Source organism: Perca flavescens, chromosome 2 (assembly GCF_004354835.1).
Source record: "Perca flavescens isolate YP-PL-M2 chromosome 2, PFLA_1.0, whole genome shotgun sequence".
Taxonomy (NCBI): domain Eukaryota; kingdom Metazoa; phylum Chordata; class Actinopteri; order Perciformes; family Percidae; genus Perca; species Perca flavescens.
Window position 1 is genome coordinate 39,715,031 of NC_041332.1, and position 16,507 is coordinate 39,731,537.

A 16,507-nucleotide genomic window follows, 5' to 3' on the forward strand; every position below is an offset into this window, starting at 1 on the left:
AACTAAGATTAACGAGAAAGATTTTGTATAAGAATGAGCCAAGGTATTTTAAAGATTATTTCAAGTTTATTAGAAACTCTCATAGCTACTCAACTAGAGGTAGTGCCACAGCCATAGTTCCGTGTAGATTTAAGACCTGTTCTGGGCAAAATACTTTTTTTGTACATGGCGGCAATGGAATGGAACAAACTCCCAGTTGAGATTAAGTTAAGCCAGTCAGATCGTTGTTTTAATCGAGCATGTGGTTGTTGAATGTTAATTAGATTCGATTTTATTTATTATTCCAATGTATATATTTGTATTTGGATATGGTTGAGTGTACACAAGGTACCTTTTAGTCAGCTGTAGCTTGCCTGGACATCTTTATCAGACTACAACGAGGACCACAATGGAAATAAGTTTGTAACTTTCTTGTGTAATCCTCGACAGTTCTGTTAAATGTGCAATGTCACTGTGATGGCATCTTGTTATGCATTTATTTCTGTTACTGTCTAATAAATCAAATCAAAAAAAAAAATAAGACTGCACCGGTCTTATGAAGATTTCGCCTTCAGACAACAGGACCAACCAGTTTTGGTCACAAAGACTGTAGCTTTTATGCTTTAGTTTGTGGACAGCAAAGGGTGGCAGACAGAGCTGCTCTTTATTCTGCTCTCACTGATATCTATTGAAATCCAACCAACTGTTTGTCAAATACAATATGTGTTTCTACTTTTGGGGATTAGAGAGAAAAAAAAAAAAAAAAAAAAAAGACACTTTTTGGGTTCTCTTTTTATTAGCTAGTTACCAAAATAACACCCACCATGTGCTCAAAAACAAATATGCCCTATTAATAAAAGACTTCAAAGCTTTAAACACATTTTAAACTTCATTAAATAAGGGAAGAAAAGGTATGAGGGCTAGCACGTAATAGCAAATTTAGATAAGAATGATGAATGTACAAAATTTTTTTTCTTCCTATAAGCCTTTACTGATTTCGCACTTCTAATTATTTTTGTCATGATTCTTGCCTCCGTTGTGTGCATATTTTCTCCATATCTGCCTTTTGCTTTATGTGAATGCAAAAGTGATATCTCAATGTATCTGTAAACCCTAGATCGCTATTTCCTCAACAAGACCACATGAATAAACTGTATTTATTAAAAAGTGGATTCCTATTGAAATATGCCATCTTGCCTACAGAATGCTGATCAAATCAGTGAACTGCAAGATCATCTTCTAAAACCACATACAAGTAATGCCATGCTCTTTTAAGGAACACTGAAGCTCAAACCAGGCATTCATAGAAAAATACAGTGCTTCCTGTCAGTAGCTGACATTATAGTGACCTCTCCAGAGGAAGATAGAACTAAGTAAAATATTACTATGTTGTTGGACAAGTTCATCTCTGCATGAAGAGAGTGTCTTCTCATGGTGCTTTCATCATGTTTGACCTTTCCCCAGCCAACACTGAGCTTGTCTTTTATTCTTCTCAGTGCCATCCATCATCTGTCCACCTCCACAGCTTCTATCTTCTCTTGGTTCCTCCAAAACCTGACAAACAAAGATGGTAATCAGCTGTACCTACAGCATGTCTTTGGATGCTGGTGAACTGTTCAGACAATAATTGTGAACACACTGCATTCACCAAAGAACCAAATTGAAGGCATTACCGTGTAATTATAAACTATTAGATATGGATCTAATTTGCTTTTATTTCCTCCTTGGTTTGAAACACTTGGAAATATAAATGTCACTGAGTAATGTGGGTGGTATTCTTATCAGTGAGGTAGTCTTTTCTTTAAGTAACCAATTAAATGTCCTGATGACATAATGCTGTCATGTACATACGGGTGGTTGATATGTTGAGAGATGTGAAATAAAAAGCGTGAATGCTAAGGAAATAATAAAAAGCAGTATTCTCTACGCATTGTTGCCGAAGATTTTATGCGCTTGACGCAAAAGCCCTATTCTCATGGAATAAAGCCCTATTTGCACAAAATAAAATTTGATTTGAATGAGAATGTCTGCTATACTCTCATTCTATTTCTATGGCATTTTTCATCAACATATTTATATCAGAGGTGGTAAAAGGTTGATGATATGTGCAAACTGCATGTGGCTCCGTTAGCTAACATGCAGTCCTTCTACCTGAAGCAGTGCGTGTCCCAGAGGAAGAGGTGGAGTCTCCAGCAGGAGGACGTCTGCTGTCAGTGTAAGCCGATTGGTTATAATTGTAGGGCTGGCTTCTGCAAGGCAAACATACAGCACAAATATCCAGAATGGAGTGGTAGTGGAAGAATTTCGGCTTCTACAATATAAGGCATATAGTCTCTATTAGGGGTGGTACGGTTCATGAAAAAACATTCGAATCCTTCGGTCCGCTTGTCTCGGTTCGGAACGTGTGTGTGCCGCACGGTTCGACGCATGCACAATGTAGCCTCGCCTACAGCGAAAGACCGTGCAAAACATTTCAGGCCGTCATGCCAACCTGTAAACATTTTAATATCAATGTACGCTGGAACGTTTTTTCACTCGCTGAAGCGGCTGCCGTTTAGATCCTGTCGGGTCTCTGCAGCGGGCGGGGCTGCTCAGTTCTCCTGACGACACACACACACACACACACACACACACACACACACACACACACACACACACACACACACACACACACACACACACACACACACACACACACACACACACACACACACACACACACACACACACACACACACACACACACACACACACACACACACACACACACACACACACACACGGTGGATGCAGGGAGGGCCTGACAGCTACGGTCGTTATTGTAAGTCCAATAAGTACTTTTCAAACCGTATGTGTGTCCCAGCCCAGGATAGGAAATGAACTAACAATGTAAACTGTTTTTATGTTTAACGTATTCTGACTTATTCAAAAGACGGAGCTTTAAGAGTTCCTCTCTTTTTCTTTTAAAGGATACATTTTTGTAACAGCTACACTGAAGTTGGCAGTTTGATAAATGCAAGTTATTTCAATTGATATTCTGTAATATTTCAATCTTCAGGTGCAAAAAAAGGCACATTAAGTTCCTGTAGATGGCAATACACATTCTCCTTTTTTTTTGCCAAATAAATGAAAAGCTTGTTGAAATCACGACAATGTCTTCCCTCTTGCTGTATCAAAATCTCAGCTAGCTTTCCTCAGAGATGGTCTTAATAATGTTGAAAAAAATCAGATAACGAGATTGTTTTTCGTTTTTTAATATCAAAACAAAAAACGAATAATGGGTTGTTTTCCGTTTTTTGTTTTCCTATTTACTAATGGTAATTGGGAAACTGGCCGTTTTTCGTTTTTGTTTTTTTCCTTTCAAAACCAAAATCCGTTGGCTGCCAAGGTGCTTAAAGTCAAGTCAAATTCAGTTGGTGCATGATTAGGCTACATGATATAACTATATCATTATTTAATACTGTACCCTATATTGTGGATAATTAAGCTATATACCGTATGCTGAAGTATATTTCTGGAGTGTTAAAGATTAAAAGAAAAAATATAGAACCGTACAGAACCGAAAACCGTGACCCTAAAACATTGATACGAACCGAACCGTGGGTTTTGTGAACCGTACCACCCCTAGTCTCTATTTTTATTTCTTTACTGACCTCTGACGGCCAAAGAGATATCCCAGCACCCCTCCTGTTCCCATGCCGGTCCAGAAGCCTCCGCCTGTGCCAGGAGGAACTTGGCCTCGTGGGTACTGTTGTCCATGAGTGTAGTCACTGTGGAAACCGTAGCCTGGGTTTGCACCAAAATTGCCTTAACACAAAACAAGAACAGATTTAAGATTTCAGCAAGGTAGTTTTAATCTTATTTCATACTACAGTGTTTATTTTGCAATCGGGCACATCCTTAATAACAAAAGGTGATGTATTTCTTTAAGGACGTGTTTTTCAGGGAGAATCCAAACCAGACAGGCTATTGCTATTGTGCTTAATCATTCTGCATCAGCTACCTGTGAAGTCAGGTTTAAATCCTGGGGGTGGTGGTCCTGCGGTCGAGCCATAGTGATTATCTCTGGGGTAACCCGCCTGTCTGCTGTCCTGCCCCGACTGGGCTGTGTTCCCGCTGAGGAACAGCTTGTAGACGCCGTAGGCTAAGACCAGAAGTACAGCGACCAGCAGCAGGCCTCCTGAGTCCTCGCTACCTGAGGGGTACGAGCTCTGGTGGCTATGCTGGCTGTGCTGGTGACGTTGATGCTTGTTTCCAGAGAAACCGCTGAAGAAACTGGAGGCAAAGCCCCCGAGATCTGAGACAAAGAAACAGAAAAATGATCTCTCTTAATATCTACGTAGTCCTTTTAAAATGAAGCCTCATACATTTTACAACTCTATCCTCCTACCTCCAAATCCTTTGAATCCACTGTCGGAACCCCTGCTGCCTTGTTTCGTCCTCTGGCCCTCTGTGGTCAGTTCCATTGTGTACTCCAGCCCACAGGAGCCCTTTAGTACGTAGGCATCAGCAGGGTGACTATAGCCCTCACAGCTCACCTCAATGCGACCAAATCGGTAGGCATTGTCCATATCAGTCTTACACTCCCACTGAGAAGGGGTGACCACATCATTCAAAACCTTATTCTCATATTCAAACACACCAAGGATTAGGGTTCGTCACACAATTACACAAACACACTTTTTTTCTGTGGTATATAGAGATGCACAGATTATAAAATTATGATTATAAAATTATAAAATAAAATGATTTTGTGGTTTGTGCTCTTCACCTGCTAGCTAGGTTGCAGGTGGCTGTTGATTCGATATAATGGCGATTGCTGAACTCACGTTTGTATTTTATGTGCATTATTTACATGCTACAGTAGTTACACTGCATTAAAAGTCCCATGACATGGTGCTCTTTGGATGCTTTTATGTAGGCCTTAGTGGTCCTCTAATACTGTATCTGAAGTCTCTTTTATATAGGCCTTAGTGGTCCCTTAATACTGTATCTGAAGTCTCTTTTATATAGACCTTAGTGGTCCCCTAATACTGTATCTGAAGTCTCTTTTATATAGACCTTAGTGGTCCCCTAATACTGTATCTGAAGTCTCTTTTATATAGACCTTAGTGGTCCCCTAATACTGTATCTGAAGTCTCTTTTATATAGACCTTAGTGGTCCCCTAATACAGTATCTGAAGTCTCTTTCCAGAAATTCAGCCTTGGTGCAGAATTACAGCCACTAGAGCCAGTCCCACAATGAGCTTTCCTTAGGATGTGCCATTTCTGTGTCTGTAGATATTGAGGAGGAGAGAGGGGGGTGTGGCCTTGACCAACTGCCACTTTGCTCGTTTGAAAGCCATGATGTCTCTCTCTCATGGGTGGGCCAAATTCTCTGGGCGGGCAAAGCAGAGAAAGGGGAGGTAACCTTGCTCCTTATGAGCTCATAAGGAGTAAGATTCCACATCGGCCCATCTGAGCTTTCATTTTCTCAAAGGCAGAGCAGGATACCCAGGGCTCGGTTTACACCTATCACCATTTCTAGCCACTGGGGGACCTTAGGCAGGCTGGGGAACTAATTAATGTTAAAAAACCTCATAAAGCGACATTTTCATGCCATGGGACCTTTAAGATAATGTAATTAATAGTGGGTTTATTGTTATTATTTGCTAGCCTATATGTAATTCCTATGCATTGTGTATGGTAGCCTTTACAATGTTATTTATTTACGTACAGCATTTGACCAGCATAAAATCGGCATATGTCAGACTGACCGGCCAGTCATGACCGATCACGTGAAAATCGGCCAATTCCGGTGAACAGTCAATGAATTGGTGCATCTCTAGTGGTATACAACTCTTTGTTTCCAAAATCAAGGAATTTATTATCATATATGAGTTATATTAAAAGTATACCTAATTTTAAAGTCAGTCACACCTCCTGGCACTGGGGGAAATAAAAGAGTCTGCCATGATTGATATAATGTAACTCGCTTTGCAGGTGTCCTGACCAATAGAAATGACTTGTATGGCAACAAGGACAATATCATTCTAATCAGCAAATACAGGCTATTGTGTTTGTTGGAGTTATAGCCTAATGGATACTAAATGTTTAAGGCTGATGCCAATATCAATTTTTGGGAGTTTAGAAAGTCAGATTAGATAGCCATCATGTGAATGTAAGCATTTTGGCACGCTGAATTGCTAACTCTGTCAAATAAACTGCGCTCGACTTAACCACACCACAGACTGGAAACTGCTGCTGCGGTAGTGGGCCAATCACATTGCATTAAACCAAAGAATGCTTGTGGTGAATTGGCTGCGAGCAAGTCTGTCTAGAGAATTTTTGATACTACTTAGTACTGGGTTATTTCGGTACCAATACCCAGCCCTATGTACCACATGAACTCTATCCACAATGGAAATAAGTTTGTAACTTTCTTGTGTTATCCTCGACAGTTCTGATAAATGTACAATGTCACTGTGATGGCATTTTGTTATGCATTTATTTCTGTTACTGTCTAATAAATCAAATCAAAATCCACTTAGTGTGTAAAGCAAAAAGTCACCAAAGTTTGAATATCAGGAAAATGTTTTTGACCAATCCTATTACCAGGGATTCAATGGTTAATTTTTTTTGTCAGTCAGCTAAAGTAGCTATTTCTTTGAATACATCAACTTGGACTTTGGGAATTATGATGGTCATTTTTCGCTATTTTGTTACATTTTAAAGCAAATGATTAGTCAAGAAAATAATCTTCAGATTAATCAATTGTTTCAGCCCTACTGCTGAGCAAATATCATATTCCATACACTTAATCTCTCTGTCCTAGCTGCCTACCAGAGCCTCCCTCCTCACCTGTACATCCACTCCATCCCAGCCTTTGTTCTGACATTGGATCACCTCTGGGACGAAGGCCTGGCATCCCGCAGAGCCTCCAACACATTGGAGCTGGGGCACTGGGCTGGAGCGCCTCGCCGTGGTATAGCGACCCTTGTACAGAGTCAACACCTGGACGTCCCGCAGCAGCACGCTGCCTGTAGAGGGGAGAGGAGAAAAGTCCCTTCACAAACATGCTCCATGCTAAAAAAGGCAATTACTCTGGAAGCAACAGGTTTTCCAGAGAATGGAGTTTTTTGTATTTTTTTTGTAATTTTTAGTAATGTTTTTTGAAGGCTGTACTGGTGCTAAATAGCATAAAAACAGAACATTGATGCATCTTTTTTAACATACCTTTCCCAGTAGGAGACAATAAATTATAGAATTTTTGTTTTGTTTTCATCCTGCGAGTTTCGTGCAGCTTTTCAGGTAAAGAATTAAAAATATTGTACAAAAATCACACACAGGACTACACCCACCCACCAAACCGCCATTTCAACATTCTTCCATCTGGACGCAAGTGCAGGTCCCTGAGCTGCCACTTTGTGTTATCTGTTTTTGTTATTTTGTGTCATTGATTCTGTACTTCTGGGTTTCTGTAAGCGTCCTGTCCATAACGTACAGTGGTGTAAATGAGAATTTCCCCTTGGGGACCATAAACAACAACAACATAACCAGAAGGAAAAGAAGGACGCAAATGTAAGTTACAGTTAGGGCTGAGCAATATATCGATATCGTGATATGAGACTAGATATCGTCTTAGATTTTGGATATCGTAAAACCGTAATATATTAAGTGTGGTCTTTTCCTGGTTTTGAAGGCTGCATTAGAGTAAAGTGATGTCATTTTCTGAACTCAACAGACTGTTCTAGCTGTTCTATTATTTGCCTTTACACACTTTGTCATTAAATCGACATTTCTGATGATTATTTATCAAACATCTCATTGGGTAAATAATATTTTGTTAAAGCACCAATTGTCAATCCTACAATATCGTCATCAAGGTATTTGGTCAAGAATATCGTGATATTTGATTTTCTCCATATTGCCCAGCCCTATTTACAGTGTTCTACTCACAGCTGCATGAAGTCATCCACAAAATACAGAATCATTGCAGTGAACGGCCAGATGGATTTTCTAAGATATTTAAGAGATACAATTAAACGAATAAGTACCATCATTATTATTAGAAGTAGTAATTATGCTATTTACCTGTGACGCACTTAGCAAAATGTAACTTCCTTAATGTGAAATATTGCCACTGGTGACTGAAATTGTGAGTTTAACTAGCAAGAAATAACAGGAATTAACGTTACTCGACTCTTACATGAGCATGAACGTCACTGATACGGACATTTCTACAACACTAGCTAACGTTACATGCCTTCCAATTGTGACTACCGTACGTATTAGTCTAGCAGAGCAACTTGTGTCGTGGATTTTCTTTGCAGGTTCGGTACCTTACGCCTAACGTTAGCCTGTTCTTACTATGTTCCGTTAAAACGAATGTTAGAATTGAACATGTATCGCTACCGGTATGTATTTCAGACAGCGTATAAAACTCTTTAATTTACATAGTTTGATTTTACTTTCTTTTAAATGTAGCTAAAGTTGGAAAGCTGTCGGAAGTCGTGGTGTTTTGTCTGTTTGGTTTCCGCTACATGGTTACTGATTGTCTGTTGTTGTTAACGTTACTTTGCTACTGAAACATAGATATACTGACTGTCAGTATAGCTATGACTACTGAAACAGGTCGAAGGAAGGAAGCAATACTTACCATCATCCCAACTATTGATGTGCCCCGCCAAGAAAAACTGCAACACAACTGTAATATACCGTTTCATTTCCTTGCTGTGTAATGTTCTCCACAACTAATTCAAGTTATTATTAAAATGGAAACAGTCACTCTGCATTACATTAACATTACTGTCCCTCCCTCCAAAACACGTAGGCTACAGTCTCCAACACGGAAGTTACAAAAGTAACTTCCGTGTTGCGTCAACTGTTTTTGCTGTCGCAACCAATGAGGGACGAGCACGACTGCTACATGGCTCTGAATTTATCTCTCTAAAAGCGGGAGTGTGTGTGTGTGTGTGTGTGTGTGTGTGTGTGTGTGTGTGTGTGTGTGTGTGTGTCTTGAACACATCTCATGAACAGTTTATTTAATCTATTCACACTTAGTTTCATGGGGTTTGGAAGTGCTCAGAGCATTTCGCTAAGAGGAAACCTTTGCCCCCCCACCACCATCTCTCTCTCTCTCTCTCTCTCTCTCTCTCTCTCTCTCTCTCTCTCTCTCTCTCTCTCTCGATCTCCAGCAACACACACTCACATTTCGGTGACTGTCTCTGTTGTGCCGAAAACAAACTGCCTGCCGACATACGACTGCTCGCCGCTAGAGGGCAATGTTGGTCAGCCTAAGTAGCGCCCTTTAGATTTATATAAAGGGCGCTACTTAGGCTGACCAACATTGCCCTAAGTATAAGCCTAAGTAGTTATGTGCACCAATATTAACCAGGTCATTTTTGCAGGGCTTTTATTGTAGCCCCGAATATCATTAGCCTAGTTTTAAAGTTTAAGTTCCCGTGTTCCCGTGACGTTAACAGTCGATATGGTGTAGGCTCAAACACTCCGAGATCTGGAGCAGACCCGTGCGTCGCTTTGTGTCCGCTCTGTAAAAATAAAGATGAGCAGCCCGGCTGGTCAGCATGGGCGTAAATCTGATCTAACAGTAGGGGGGGACAATAAACATAAAATTTCTGAAGAAATTTTTTTTAAGGGGACACAATTAATACAGCCTCAATTATACTCGTAGAGGACATGTGTACACAGAGAAAAGCCTTAATACTATCTTTAGTGTAGCATGGAGACTGTAGCCTACCATTATCCTTCTTTTCAGTGTTTCTCCTGATTGAATAAAAAAAGCTGTCTATATTGACCAAAATATTCTTCTTTAAAACCATTTATTATTATACCTTAAAACATAATGACTTATTTTGAAAAAGTGTCCCCATATAAAAGAAATACAATACTTTTGTACACTTGTTAAATTAGTTGATCATCTTTCTGTCTCCTTTGCCTTTGACATAGTGACGTTAGTATTTCCATAAGCACCCATTCTTATAAAGATGTTACCAAATCAGGGTGCAATCTACGGGGGAGCTCGGCGGAGCTCGGCTCCCCTTAATAAGACATGGGCTCCCCTGAAAATGTGATTTGTGAAATTTTGAGGGGTCTCTAAAAATATTGACAATGTGTCATTTTGAAGTGAAATTTCAGTTTTGTGTAATGTGATCATCGTGGATAATTATGTGTAAAACTGCAAAAATATCATTCATGCATGTCGGCGATTTGAACCTAATTCACTTCAATAAAGATAACTATACATGCTATTCTTGTTATGAGCATCAAGGCGTGGCGGCGCTGTGGTGCAAATTCAACTCATGTTTAGTATACATGGCGTGTTATGGGCAACAACGACTCACCCTATAAGAAATCAAAAGGACATAAGTACTCGTTCATTCAACTTTTGGGCGAAAAGAGACACATTTAGCCATCTAGCTCCATAGAGTCCCATTCATTTTGCACTGGACTGCGATCACCCCCAGTGGAACTCTGGTGGAACTGCAACCAAATTCGGTACAATGGGGCTGAATAGGGAGTGGAAAGGCTTTCCGTAGACCTAAAAACTGCGGCCGCCTTGATCTCGTGAGATTATTGTTGCCCACGTGTGCATGACGTCAGAGCAAGTCGAGATCAAGTCGGACACAAATCTAACCGGCATGCATTGGGCGCCGATTGCTCCAGTTTAATTGCTGATGTAAATTGCAGTGTTTTCTTCTTTTTCAACAAATGATCAGAAATACATTACAGTACAATACTATCATTGTAAACGACTGTAGAATCAAATAAATTGCAGTAACCAATTATTTGGAGCAAATTGTCATCATTCAAATGTGCGTAAGAGTGCTCTTGAGTGTTCGTAAATTTTGTTCTTAGCTATGAACAAATTCAAGATAAGAAAACCTTAGTGAATGTCAGAATCTTCGTAAAAAGTGCATAAGTGGGGTTTAAGAACACATTTCTTCGTAAGAACGGTTGGTGAATGAGGCCCAATGTTCCCACCACAATTCATGAACATCAATGGAACTTTATTCAAACCATGGCTTGTGTTTGTGGGCACTATGGAGCACACTGGCCACGCTTGAGCCAAATCACTACTTGCAAGCCTCACACCTCACTGTCAGTAGGGATACATTTTGCACATCGCTGGTGCTACCAATGATGACATGAGTCACAGGAAATCTGAACATTTTACAAAAGAGAATTAGACATAAATCAACATATATAGTGTCCATAGGCTTTCTCTTTTGAAACCTTTTGAAATCCTATACTGACAACAAAAATGTTGGGCTACCCAGGAAACTCATCCTGGCCATCCTCCACATTACCACAGATGCGGCAGAGTTCACTGAGGTCATCTGACAAAATCAAAGAACCATAACTCCTCAGTATTATGTTATTGTTATAGGACTTTGTAATGGAAGTTTCCTTTGCAGCAGGGGAAGAGTTTTGCAAGTTTAGTAACGTGAAACAAATAAGACAGTTGAAAGTAAACCAAGTTTAGGTTTTTGTATTTTATTAAAAATATATATTTTTATATTTCCCTCAAATGAGTGAACAGAACACTAGGCTTCTATGCATCTTCAGAGTGACAGCACACACGCACTTGGCTTATTATGACGCTACAGTTTTTACATGCAATCTGATACACATGAAGACAATCGAAAAACACAAGAGACATCTCGGAGCCATTTTGCCTCCGCCTCCTCCCTGTACGACTTTCACCCTCCCAGTTACATCTCAAACTGGCATGGGAAAACTAGAGATAGTTTTAGGGTGACCTTGTAGCCCCTATCTGTTCAGACAAACAGTGCTCACATTATGTTCCAGACTGGATGTCTCACAAAGTTAGAATCAAAATCTACATGTGGGAAATGAGATAAACTCTTGCATTTGTGAGAGAATTAAGGTAGAAATATAACATAAAAAATATAATATATATAATTGATTGAACTAAAATAAGCTATCCATGCAATACTCCAACATGTCACCAACATACCACTGTTAGCGTATTTTCTAGACATAGTTATGCTTGAGCTCTCTACAGCAAGGATTAACAAAGCCAAATCATCAACTATCAACCTACGGAAAAGCACAGCAGCACAAGTAACAGACCTAATCAGCACCACAAGAACTAGAGGATAGTGACTAGGCAAGGTGTGATTTCTGTTTGTTTTGTTTTCCTCAAGACCGCAGAAGGTGGGGGGTGGGAGAGGGTTTTTGTTCTTGTTCAATTTGTGTTTCTCTGTTCTGTGCACCATAAGATATTACCTGGCACATATTGTGGAATTTGTTCTGTATGTCAGAATGATAAATGGTGCTAATAAAAAATGGATCTAAAAAAAAAAATGTACCAACCCTGTTTTTTTATTCATGCAGATAACAAACTGTGCTAAAATACACCTGCTACAGACTGAATGAATGAATGAGGAAATGAAAGAGTGCTGTGTCAGAGAAAGGAGACTGAGAGAAACACAAGGTTTATTGAAGAAAACCTGCTCCCGACCAGATTAGGTTTACAGACTCAGTTACCATAGTAACTGACTCTGAAGTTAAGTACCCTCTCTTTCTGAAACGGGCTGGAGTTATGGTGCGTTCTTTTTGTCCACCGAAGTCGATTTACGAGTCGTTTTCCGGAGTTACGAACCGGAAGTTGCAAAAAGAACGCCACCGAGGTCGTATATACGACTCGTCAAGTTGTCTGAACTCAGAGGACCCCGAGTTCACTTTCAAAGATGGCTACGTCGTGCATCACACGTAGTAAACATTGTGGTTTTCTACAATTTTAAGCACTTTTGTCTTTGTTGTAACCAAATGAAGAAGTCGTACACATAGCACTGTATACTGCTACCTATAGGCATGTCGCTATAGTCTTATTAGGAGTTAAATACCGCCTGATTAGTTATTTTGTAGCTTGTGCAGCTGAAATTGGCTAGAGACGCTCGGTTGCTATATGACAACAATGGCTTTAAGCCGAGTCTTGAGCAGAAAGCAGAGCAGTAGCCTAACGTTAACGTTAATTAAAACGTAATTTTCATGTATCAAACTGTGAAATATATTTGTGTAATATGTCAATAACTGGGTGAATAGAATCCTAAATGTTACTAAAAATGTTACAAAAATCCATCTTTTCTCCGACTCGTAGTATTGTGTGACAAAAAGAACGCAACAATCCACGGTTATTCGTTCTTCGTCTTCTGACGAGGTCTCCCACCTTTTCATAAAGCTGGTGACGGCCCTCATTCTGTAGACGTTCTGCGGACAGGGAAGTCCACATCCTTGGCTAAGAGCAGCCATACAGGGTGTGGAGTCTGGGGATCTGCAGGCTGGTCTATTTCTTTACCCCCTGGGTTGCAAGATGTTGACGGCAATCCATCACGACAGGTGTTTGGTGTGCCGCCATCTATCTCAGGAACCCGCACTCCCAGATACCTCTCTGGCATTGTCACTGATTTCCTGAGGTTTTACTTCAAGGGACGGATGTTGAGTCTTAAGTCTGCCTTCGGCATTTCGCTGGCTCCCCCGGTCCTCACTGTATGGAGGCAGTTATTGCACTCACAGGCAGCGAGGGCTGATTGAGGGCCTCGAAGAGATGATGCCGCTATGCCAGTTCCAGCCGCATTCTCAGGTTGACTGGTGGCTCTGCCTTTACCTCATGGGTTTTAGGACGTCCAGATAGTTCCCCTCACCCTCCTCTACTTGAGACCTGTGCACCGGACTATGGTTGGTCTCATAGAGGCATGGAGCCTTCTGCTGGTGGCTGACTTTGAAGCATAGCAAAGAATTGCACTGCGACCAGTGGTTTACTACCAGCTGATCTCCACAGATGTGCCCCAGGCAGGTTGGGGTGCTGTCCTCACAAGGCAGCCGGGTCAGCGGCCGTTGGTACAGCCTCTAGGTGACTCAGCATATCTCTGCCCTGGAGCTAGATCTGTTCACCTAGCACTCTGCCAGATCTTGCAAGCCTGAACTGAGAAGTCATCGTCTTTGTCAGGATCAACAGCACAGTGGTGGCAGCCAATGTGCAAGCTAGCGACCAGGCTGTAGCTGCGGGCATATCCCCTCTTCGGCTCGCTCATAGCAGTGCATATGCCGGGCTGCTAACTAGAAGGCATAGCAGACATTGTGCTGAGGGAGTGGAGGCTCCACCCTTGGGTGTCGCTTCAGCTAGGGACAAGAGGACAGACGGTGTCTACTCTTCTTCTCCCTAGGAATGTCAGTCCGCCCCTGGGTTGGGACGCTCTGGCATGAAAGTAAAGGAAGTTGCCCTTGTGGCTCACCTGGTTGAGCGTGCAGGCTGCAGGTGTACTAAGGCTCAGTCCCTGCCACAGGTTTGATTCTTGCAGGCCTATGCTGCCTCCTATGGCTTACTTTACGCCTCTCCTCCTTCAGCTTTCCTCCAGCCTCTTCTCTGAGAATTCAGGCTGACGGAGTGTGACTACATCTGGCGGCTCGTCTTTGGCCCCTCATGATGTGGTTTTAGGCTATACCTCCCATCTTGCACAGGGCACCTTGGGGCCCCCGCCCCAGAGGGTCTTGCTGTGTGGGAACAGGTTCCACCCCTTCCTGAGTGTGGTTCTGGGCTTGCAGTTGGGAGGGTGCTTACCACATGTGTAAGTTTAACAGGTGGTTCCCTACTCTGCGACAGCAGCGTGGCCTCCTGTCATTTCTGCTGACCCAGCTGGAGGCGGGTAAATCGGTTGCAACCATCCAAGGAATTTTGGCAATGGTCTAGGCAGTGTGTGTTGTGCTTCCACACTGCATGAGTATTACTGCTTCCTGATTTCCTGATTTCTCAGGGGCTTCTTAAGGCTGGCGGTCATAAGTCCAGTCCTTTAGTCTCTCTTTGGGTTTGACCATGGTCCTTGGAACACTTCTGCATCCTTCCTGATGTGAAGTATCTCTCCCTTGACACTGGGTTACTTTGGCATACCTTTGCCTGAAGAGTAAGCAAGCTCTACGACCTGCCTGTTTAAAAATAGCAGTTAAGGCTGCACGTTCTTGCAGGATAGGGCCGGTTTATCCTTTACCCCGATCCAGCATTCCTGAAAGAGGTTCCATCTGGGTTCCACTCACTCTCCTCTCCTGAAAAAGCTTGGATGGTAGAGTGGCCCCAGTCCACATTTCACCTGGTCAGGGCCCTGGCAGAATACATTACGTGCACATGGGCCCTCAGGAAGACTGTCCAGCGGTCATTCTGCTTCCGGTCGTCTGGGCGCACCTTTGTCAAAGCCATGGCTGTCCCACTGGGTTGTGGACGCTATTGAACAGGCGTATACATTTCCGGGTGTGCCTGTCCCATCCTGGGTAATGGGGCACTCAACCCTTGGCGTTGCTACCTTGTGGGCTTATGGTGACAAATCTCCCACGCTGCTATATGTACAGCAGCCACGTGGTCATCTCTGTCCACCTTCATTTGCTGAATGTGGCAGCCAGCCCCTCCTTTGTGAGTGTGTGCTGGGGGTGTCACATTGATGGATTACTAAGCCTTGGTGGTTATGTGTTCATCTCACCGGTTTGTTGTCTCCCTGGTCAGCTGAGCGCTTTGCAGGCTGACCGGAGTGGCCTTTTTCTTTAGGTGTCGGCCTTGAACAAAGAAAAGGTGCGGACCTCTATGTGTTCCTTGGGTCAGTCTTTCATCTTGCAACCTACTCCCAGCAGCCCCTCTGCCTCTCAGGCTTGGCCTTTGCGAATTACAGGGCCTTGGTCTGGTTAATGGTTCATAGTGTTCTTTTAGAACAGTTCATTACAACTTCTTTTTACACTATCAGGGCTTGGGCAGCACTGTTTCCTCACAGGGTGTCTTAAAGAGTTTCCCGTACATATGGAATACGGTGGAGAGATAGTCTTGATACGATAGAGAACGTTTGTTTACGTTGTAACCTTGGTTCTCTGAGTGAAGAGACTATCTCTCCAGCTGCAGGCTGCTCTGAGACGGTTCTGATCAAACTATCAGTGATTCCACGCCAGCACAGGTGCTGTATAGGAAATAGCATAGAGCATGGCCGGGCAAGCCGGTGTGTATCCACCTACCTGACCTCAGGGGATCATCCGTGTATATATGGAATATTTAACGGTGGAGAGATAGACTATTCACTCACAGAACCAAAGTTACAACATCGCTTTTTGCTCGCAGGTTTCTAGGGTTGGGCATCGAGAACCGATTCCTAATCGGAATCGTTTCAAAAATTACGATTCCATCGGAATCGTTTCTGTATTGGAATCGTTTTGGAATCATTTGGAAGATTTGGTTTCAAATCCGATCATCACTTCCCAATTTAACATGCGCAAGTTTGGGTTTCCATAGTGGCCAGGTGTTTGTTGTGTTGCAGCCATGGAGCACAGTAAGCGGCGCTCTAGTCTGGCTTTATTTTACGTTGAAAAGCTGTAAAACTGCAAACCACCGTTGAATCAAAATTAAACTTTCCTCTTATTTGTGAAAGTAGGCATGTGACCCGTTTCAACTCCACCCCTCAGAGAATCGGAATCGAGAATCGATTTGACCGGAATTGAAAGGAAGAATCGGAATTGGAATCAGAATCGTTAA

The 16,507-nt window shown here is 42.1% G+C and overlaps 1 protein-coding gene across 1 annotated transcript; it reads right to left on the minus strand.

Annotated features, from left to right (window-relative positions):
- Positions 1-753: 753 nt before the first annotated feature.
- Positions 754-8,853, minus strand: saraf (store-operated calcium entry-associated regulatory factor). Its single transcript, XM_028602390.1, has 7 exons — positions 8,618-8,853; positions 6,820-6,998; positions 4,370-4,568; positions 3,983-4,276; positions 3,633-3,786; positions 2,131-2,228; positions 754-1,533 (listed from the first exon to the last, which is right to left on the minus strand). Exons 1-7 carry the CDS (start codon positions 8,682-8,684, stop codon positions 1,508-1,510), a joined length of 1,017 nt encoding a protein of 338 aa, XP_028458191.1. The 5' UTR covers positions 8,685-8,853; the 3' UTR covers positions 754-1,507.
- Between the last annotated feature and the right edge of the window lie 7,654 nt (positions 8,854-16,507).